General features: G+C 45.4%; 1 protein-coding gene across 2 annotated transcripts in view; it reads left to right on the top strand.

Moving 5' to 3' along the window:
* Positions 1–952: 952 nt before the first annotated feature.
* LOC137528865 (pikachurin-like) overlaps positions 953–8574 on the top strand; it is a 328823-nt gene continuing 321201 nt past the window's right edge. For both annotated transcript variants that reach the window (XM_068250585.1, XM_068250579.1), the window contains exon 1: positions 953–1611. In XM_068250585.1, the coding sequence (XP_068106686.1) occupies positions 1509–1611 (103 nt within the window). In that variant the 5' untranslated portion in view covers positions 953–1508. The remainder of the gene's footprint in view (positions 1612–8574) is intronic.

Here is an 8574-nt window from a genome sequence, read left to right as displayed (position 1 = left end):
TAACTTACCCATGCCGCCACCTATTGCCGATGCGCTCCACTCGTGTTCCATGTCACTCCCATGCTTTCTTCTTCCAGGTTGAAGGAGGAAGCATGGGTATGATGTGGAACATGAGTGGAGCACATCAGCTATAAGAGACGGTATGGGTAATTTATCGTCCCCCCAACCTACTGCAGGCAGGAAGTGCCACTCCTAGTTTCAGGGCTGGGCCGAGGCAGAGGCAAAAGAGGCTCAAGCCTCAGGGCGCAGTGTAGGAGGGGGCACACAACTCACTCAGCTATCATTCCCCTATTGTGTTTGAAGCAGAGAGAAATAAGAAAAGGGGTTACATGGCAGAGACTACAAGCCAGATAACTAGAGATTAAGGTGTTGGGGGCCTTGGGGCACCTCTTAGTCTAATAGCAATCAATGTGTGACGGCTGAAGTTGGAGGGACGCACTTTGGTGTCTCAGCCTTGGGTGCTGGAGGACCTTGTCCTGGCTCTGCCTAGTTTTGATTGGGAGTAACCCTAGTTATGATCTCTTCCTTCCTGCTCGATTGACAAAGCATTCACCTAGATATTGCTCAATTATTAAATTATCAAATCGGTTGGTCAATCGGGCTACCCCCAAATTTTGTTACACAGGTGGTTACAAAGTCCATCTGTGGATGATGGAGTCAGTTTAATTACAACACAATAAAAAAAACCAAAAAAAAACCCCATGGAAGTTAAAATCCCCGATACTTGCAAAAAAATCAATGGCAGCTTTTACACGGCTTTCCTGAGAATATAAACCTGTCAAGCAACCTTATGCTGACTGCAGAGTCCTCTGTGATAGCCGTGTGGAGGGATCCCCGTGTAGCCATCCCGATCAATGCTCTCTAGTGGAGAAGTGACATTCTGCCAGTGGTCCCCTGCTTGGCCCTAAGTAGCTGCCTCCTGTCTCTCCTCCGTGTCTCCTAATCTCTGCTTGCTGCTTATTAGTCTGAGTGGCTGCAGCAATCTCAGACCTCCATCTGGGAGATTAATTCCGAGTTATCTTCTTAACTCCACTTACACACACGCCGAATGTCCTTTCTGCTGCTGGAAGAAGTCTAGCGAGCGAGCGGAAAAGGTCCTCCTCATCTCCATCAACCATCAAGCGCAAGAAGTTCTGGAGATGTTGAGGAGTGGGAGGGGGGCAGAGGCGCGTGGATGGGGGCTGTAATTTGGACGGGTGGGAGGAAATGGGTGTTCTCAGAAAAAAAAAGGATTTTTTTTGGTTGTAAATTGCTTTCTTGTGAGGTTTGTAGGATGTAATCTGACTGGGAGCCCCTCCTAGGCTGCCTCCCCCCTCCTCCCACACGTGCTAAATCAACTGGGCTTCTGACCATTCTCTCTCACCACCACTACTGTCTGGATCTTGTGTATGACAAACACACACAAACGCACAGAATCCTCAACATTCTTTAGTAGGAAGTCCTCATCTGCTCAATCTAGCCTTTAATATTATTTATTCCTGGATCTTCTCCTTGAATCTGCTGCCCAGATGGATTTGCAGCGAAAGCCCACCTGGTTGTGTTTACTGCTGTGGACTCTTGCTTTTGGATTTACTTTCTGTTCCAAGAAAGCGGCGGCTCCTAAGAGACAAGGTAAGGATCGCTCTTCCACTCTGATGTCCTCCTGTGATGTCCTCTGCTTTATTAACTCTACGCTGAGCTATTGTCTTGAGGAGTGGGAAGTTGACTTGAGCTGTGTGGGGGACTCAGGCAGGCAAGGCAGTTTAGGCAATCTGTGGTTAATCAGGGACGTCAAGCCCCGCAGGAGAGTTGAATTTTAAACACAGAATGAAACAAACAAAGAAATATTCTTGGTGCCTTTAGCAAATAGCTTTGTCTGGAAATGTGCCCGGCTTGCTTTGTATTTAACCCTAAAGCATCCTGATTTCCTCTAGGGAGTGCTTTTGATGATGCATAGTCACTTTGTTGCATCCTGTTTTACAGTGTTAAATAATGTATGTACTTCTTTTTTTTTTGGGAGGGGGGAGGGAAGGGGAGGGGTTATACTGCTTTTTGCCTAAAGTTGTTTTTTAATTACTTTTTTGTTTTAGGTCATTTAGTTATATATTTTGATTGTAGATTTAGCTACAGGACGTTTTCAGAGTGATCCTTGAAGCATAAGCTCTGTGAATGAATAGTGTAGTAACAATTACCAGAAATATGAAGCTGGTATACAGCATCATAGGTCACCCGGAAGGGTGCGATATAACTTATTCGCATAGCTATGCAATAAATGGTCATATAATGGATGCGCTCCATTACCGTGCGTTGTGACACACGGCCTATGGAGTTGCTTTTTGAAATATGCTAAGATGTGTCGCAGGCGTATCACAACAAATTCACCTTAAACTTATCGTTAGTTTTGTAACACCATAAACTTCATACTGCGCCTGTGCAGTAAGGTTCCGATGACGCGAGCGGGAGCGCGCACTATTCGCCTTATAAGGCGAATAATTGACCGGTGCCAGCGGCGGGGAAGCAAGGATCCCCAGAGAACCCCTTTAAAGGGATCCTGAAATGAGAAGTACATGGAAACTATCATATATATTTTCTTTTAAGTAATACCAGTTGCCTGGCCGCTCTGCTGACCTATTTGGCTGCAGTAGTGTCTGAATAACACCAGAAACAAGCATGCAGCTAATCTTGACAGATCTGTCAATAATGTCAGAAACACCTGATCTGCTGCATGCTTGTTCAGGGTCTATGGCTAAAAGTACTAGAGGCAGAGGATCAGCAGAACAGCCAGGCAACTGGTATTGCTTAAAAGAAAATAAATATGGCAGCTTCCATATCCCTCTCACTTCAGTTGTCCAACTTCACACTATGTGCATTCCATAATGCATTATTCATGGCATGAACAGCTGCTATGTAACTTTTCTGTTTTCACACTAAGAGCAGCGGGTACACATACAGCTTGCTTGACGCGCATAGTGTGAACTCACCCTAAAGCTAGAAATGTACAAGAATTTTACAAGCTAATTCCTATGGACAACAGATACAATGTTTAGCATGGTGGTGTAGTGGTTAACACTCTCGCCTTGCAGTGCTGGGTCCCTGGATCAAATCCCAGCCTGGGCACTATCTGCATGGAATTTGTATGTTCTCCCTGTGTCTGCCTGGGTTTCCTCTGGGCCCTCTGGTTTTCTCTAACATTCCAAGAACATACAGATAAATTAATTTGCTTCCCCCTAAATTGACGCTTGACTATGGTAGGGAATAGATACTGAGCTCCTCTGAGGGACAGTTAGTGAGAAGGCTAGGGACAGTTAGTGGCGAGAATGAGGCCTGCCAAATAGCCTACCCAAGAGGCAACGAGGATCCCCCCCCCGCAGCATGTGAGTCTATTTTAGCAATAAAGTTTGCATCATTTTTATGGAATTACATTATGTGAGCATTTTCTTATGAGGTACTTGATTGGAGATTCTACTTGGTCCACTGATTACCCATACGAGGAGACAGAAGAGACAGCCCAGCACTTGGAGTGGTCGCAGGGAGTTTAAAAGCACTTCATGACCAATCTAACAGTGGTCACTAAAATTGGGTGAGTTCTCTACCTCACGGGGTGACTGGTGATGGAATTTTAAAGAAGGCAGAAGCGCTATCTTTACATACATATAATATATCTACTCTGTAAAGCACTGCTGAAGATGTCAGCGCTATATGAATACAGTAATATTAATGTTTAAACACTGATTTTAGGGTTTTCTGGGGCAAACAGCAGACAGTAGCAAACTTAACTGCTTGTCAGACGCTCCTGTTTATGTGCAGGAACGCTTGCACTTCCTTCACCTGAGTGTGTGGCAGCTGGCCCTCGACACAACGTGCAGCATTTTTTTTACCAGGCAACAATTGCAGCCGGTGCCAACCACTGGCAAGCTAGTGGTTGCACACTCTCCTGCTGGTTGCTGGCAATTTAGCTTCTAAAGGCTCATACACACGGGTTACAACTGTCGCCGCAACCACGTGGCATGCGCGTGTTGCGGCGACAGGTCCCCCGTGTGTATAACGCGCACGCCACGAACCGTCACTAGTCACAGCTGACGCCGCAACTTCGCCGCAACTGTCGCTAGTCCGCCACGCGTACTGCGTGTGTATGCGGACTAGCGACAGCAACCCACTCACCAAGGACGGAGCTTCCGGCGGGGGGGAGGATCCTTCGGCGACAGCTTCCGCCGCATCTCTGTCCCTCTATGCGCCGTGTACGGCTGCTGCACAGAGGGACCTGGCGATGAGCTGTCGCCGAGCTGTCGGTCACATGTCCCCGGTGTGCTAGCGAAAGGGTACAGCGGTACCCAGTGTGTACCCACCTTAATTTAGTGATTTGAAAAGCTCTTGATAATGTCATGCTATGGGGAATTTTTAAGAAATCACATCCATCTAGTGGGATCACACCCATAGCATTACATTAGCAAGAGCTTTTCAAATTGCAAGCGCTCCACCCACTTTACTGAATATTAATCTCAGTCATCCGGTGACTATTTGTGCCAAGTTTGAGAACCATGCCATTAACAGCGTAAGAATGGCTGCAGTTTACATTTTCCCATTTAAAATGAATGGCTGAAATTTGGTTTACTGTTTTATGCTCCGCCCACTTTCTTTGAATTTGTAACCTTGTCACCATGTGACCAACTGTGCTAAGTTTGGGGACCCTGGCTTTATTATGGTGAGAATGGCAATCCTAAATGTTCCCATTGATGTGAATGGGTGAAATCTCTGGCTGTGTACATGTACAGCTTCACAATATTTTGGGAGGAACATCACTGAGTATGATTAGCAGTAACAAGAGAGGAGATGTTTGGGGATTGAGATCTTGGCAGAGTTTCATCTTTCGGGGCAGGGATTATAAGGGTAAATTGTAAGCTTGTTCAGGCACTGTCCTCTCTTCATCCTGTTGTGTGACTGTGTGTTTATCTCTAGTTTGTGTTCAGCTGAAACAGTACTAATAATAATTGTTATCAGTGTTCTTCTTTTTATTTTTATCAGTCATAAAGAGGGTGTCTCAGTCATTCTTACCTCTTTGGCAGAATTTTCTGGCAATCCAGTCTTGAAATCAGAGTTTTCTGGCCTCCTGAGTCATTCCTTAGGTATCTCTGTGTTCTGACCCCACCAGTATTTGATACTGATAGGGGTTTATGTGAGATGACATTAGCTGCTATCATGCTGTGCAGAAGTTGAGAGTGCAGTAAAAGTCGATGCCATGGTAATGCGACCACTTAGGAAAGTATGTTAGATACTCACCTCCGGAGAGGGAAGGCTCTGGATCCCATATAGCCTTTCTTGTACTCTCTCTCTTCCCTCGGCCCACTGCTGTTACCCGTAGAAGTTACACGCCTTCGGGACTTCTTGGAATGCTTCACAAGCACTTGCGTCCCTGAATGCTTCCAAAGGTGGGCGCATCAGTACTGCGCATGCATGAACCAGGACTGGCACATGTGCAGTAAAGATCTGCTCATTTTTGGTACTACTTGGCCAAAGCCTCCTGGAGACAACCAGTTCATTTAATGACCTCAAGCTCTAAAGCTACCTCTACACAACTATTTTTTTTTAAAGATCTCTTCAGTTTTACGTTAAGGCTACTTACACACCAAGACGTTGCGTTTTAGGGGACGTTATGGTCGCATAACGTGCCCCTAACGCAACGTATGGTGGTGTCGAAGTTGGACGTCAGATTGAGCCACGTTATGCAGCTCTCAAAGCAGCCGCTCCAGGTTAGTCATAGGAAGTCCGGATCTTTTTAAGGATTCGGATCATTTGAATCGGATCATTGAAAAGATCCGGATCTTTGAAACAAATCATTTGAATCATTTTACTAGGGAAGCAGACTGGCGGTGAAATGACTAGCAGGACAGGACTTTCCCTGCACTGTACATTCTGTATGTTCCTGTTTCTTCCAGACAGACATCCTGTGAACCGAATCTTTCATTGTGATGATCTGGATGATTCGACTCACAAAAAATATCCGAATCATGATCCGGACAACACTACAGTCCCACCATGAGTCACCACAGTGCAGTGAATATTAATTAGCCATGTGGCTGGCTGCTGAGGAGGATGGGAGACCTCCTCCTCCAACATTACTGAGCATGTGCAAACAGTCTAGCGTGGCTTAGCCCAGTATAACGTACAGCATGCAGCACTTTGTTTTTTTAACGTGCTGCGTTACAATGTAACGCAACGTGTTACTGAGAACAGCAACATTGTTTTTACAGTGCTGTGAGTTAGGCTGCGTTACTGGCTGCTGTAATGTGGGACTTAACGTCCCACTGTGAAACCAGCCTAAAACTTTTTTCCCTCCATCCACATGCACATCAGGCTACTATTCATGCACTGGAACAGTGGGCTCTGGGAGGATCTGTGAAGTCTCTAAAACATCCAGAGGCTAGTGATGGTCATGTGTAGGAGAACTCAAAGAGAAGCATGTAATTTGTTTGATCAGCTGATTTACAAAGCTCTAATTTGCTGTGATCACTTCCTGCTTTAGCACATTACTGTAGCAAATCAGAGACATATCTATCACCTGACCAAACTAATCACATGCTTCTCCATGAGTTCTCCTAGACATGACCATCAGTACTGAGAACTTTCACTGTTGAGGTATCTATCTTTCCTTTTTTTATCCTTTAAAACGTTAGTGCTAGGAATATTTAGAAGAGTTTACTTATTTTTCAGTGCCAAGCTTTGCAGCCCTGGGCTCTTCGTGGACAATGTAATATAGCAGCAGCAGTTTTAGAAGTGTGTTCAGATGTGTTTAGATATTCAGAGGGATGTGGCTGAGTGTTAAAGCAGTTTCCCACTCACATAGCGTAAATAGGAAGCGCTGGATGCTGCAGTTAGCTTGTCCTTCCTGTGTGGCATCTCGCCAGATTGTCCTCAGACGTGTTGGTGTGCTTGTATGAGAGTGTTCATTGTAAGAACATTCGATTGTAAGCTCTTTTGGGGCAATTGCTAAAGCTCATAGTTTTGTGTCATGTGTGAACAACTGAAGATGTTGCTTATATGTTGATATTAGAAATGCAAACATTTGTCCCCGAACAGTGACCATGTCTCTGTGTCTTGTACAGTACTAATGATCAGCTAATTTGTCATTTCTTCTTAGCATCTCTGAAGCCAAATTCAGACTTGTAACAGTTGTCATCCAACATGATCATTATTGGTCAGTTAGGGTGACTGTTTAGAAACGACAGCTGTACTGACACACAGCTTAGCTACTTCCCGATTATTTTTTTCTTGTTCTAAGGTGGAGAGAGGGAAACAAATGAGCAGAAGGTGCCCTGTAGCAGGGACAACAATAGCACAACACCTTGGATCATTAGAGGGGAGAAGGACAATGGAGGGAGAGGAGTGGGCACAGGCTAACATCAGAGCCTTACCTGATATGATTGATCGTTTTGGGTGATGCCTACTGACATTTAAATCACTACATAATCTGGGCCCTGGATATATGATATAAATGTTGCAGCTGCTTAGCAATCCTTGCAATCTCAGATCCACAGGTTCTAATAATCTAGTCATACCCAGAGTCCACCTGAAAACTTTTGGTCACGGAGCCTTCTGCTATGCCGCTCCTACACGGCATCACCTTACTATTGCCAGTTGACCATGACATCTTGATAAGCAGGCTACAGGAATACTGTGGCATTGATGGCATAGTTCTTCAGTGGTTCCAATCCTTCTTGAGTGGCAGAACCCAAAAAGTGTCTACGGGGCCCTTCCTATCTACCTCTGTACCACTTAATTATGGGGTGCCCCAAGGCTCAATCCTTTCTTCCCTGCTTTTTCACAATGTTACCGCTTGGAAAACTAATCCAAAAACATGGCCTGACATATCACTGCTATGCTGACGACATACAATTATATCTTTCCTTCAAGCCTGGTGTGACAGACCCAGCTCCAACTATAAACTCCTGCTTAGGCGAACTACAGCAATGGATGAGCGTCAACTGGCTGAGGCTAACTGCAGATAAAACTGAAGTCCTTCTGACCTGAGGGCAGCGCATGACATCAAAACAACTTAAAGAAAATCTGTAACATCAAAAAATCCCCTGGGGGAGACTCACCTCGGGAGGGGGAAGCCTCAGGATCCTAATGAGGCTTCCCACGCCATCCTCTGTCCCACAGGGGTCTCGCTGCAGCCCTCCGAACAGCCACCGACCGATGTTACAGTGTCTCTTTAACTTGCATTCTTCACCACTGGGAATAGGAGGCACGAATCTACACAGCTCTGAGTATGTGCGTAGCCTGGGAGTTCTAATTAATGGGAATTTAAACTTCAGAACTCACGTCTCTGTGGTGAAATCATCCTACTTTCACCTGAAGAACATTGCAAAAATCAAGCACCTCATCCCCCCAAAAGATCTGCCAACCTTAGTCCATGCCTTCATTACATCCCTACTGGACTATTGTAATGCTCTCTACACCGGCCTTCCAAAAAAGTACCGCCTACAGTTGATACAGAATACTGTTGCCAGACCAAACCAAACTGCCACTGCCACATAACACCCGTCCTGTACTCCGTTCACTGGCTACCTATAAAGTGGAGGGTCCTATTCAATATCG

The sequence above is a fragment of the Hyperolius riggenbachi genome, chromosome 1 (assembly GCF_040937935.1).
Source record: "Hyperolius riggenbachi isolate aHypRig1 chromosome 1, aHypRig1.pri, whole genome shotgun sequence".
Taxonomy (NCBI): Eukaryota; Metazoa; Chordata; class Amphibia; order Anura; family Hyperoliidae; genus Hyperolius; species Hyperolius riggenbachi.
This window is presented reverse-complemented; position numbering and strand designations above follow the sequence as displayed.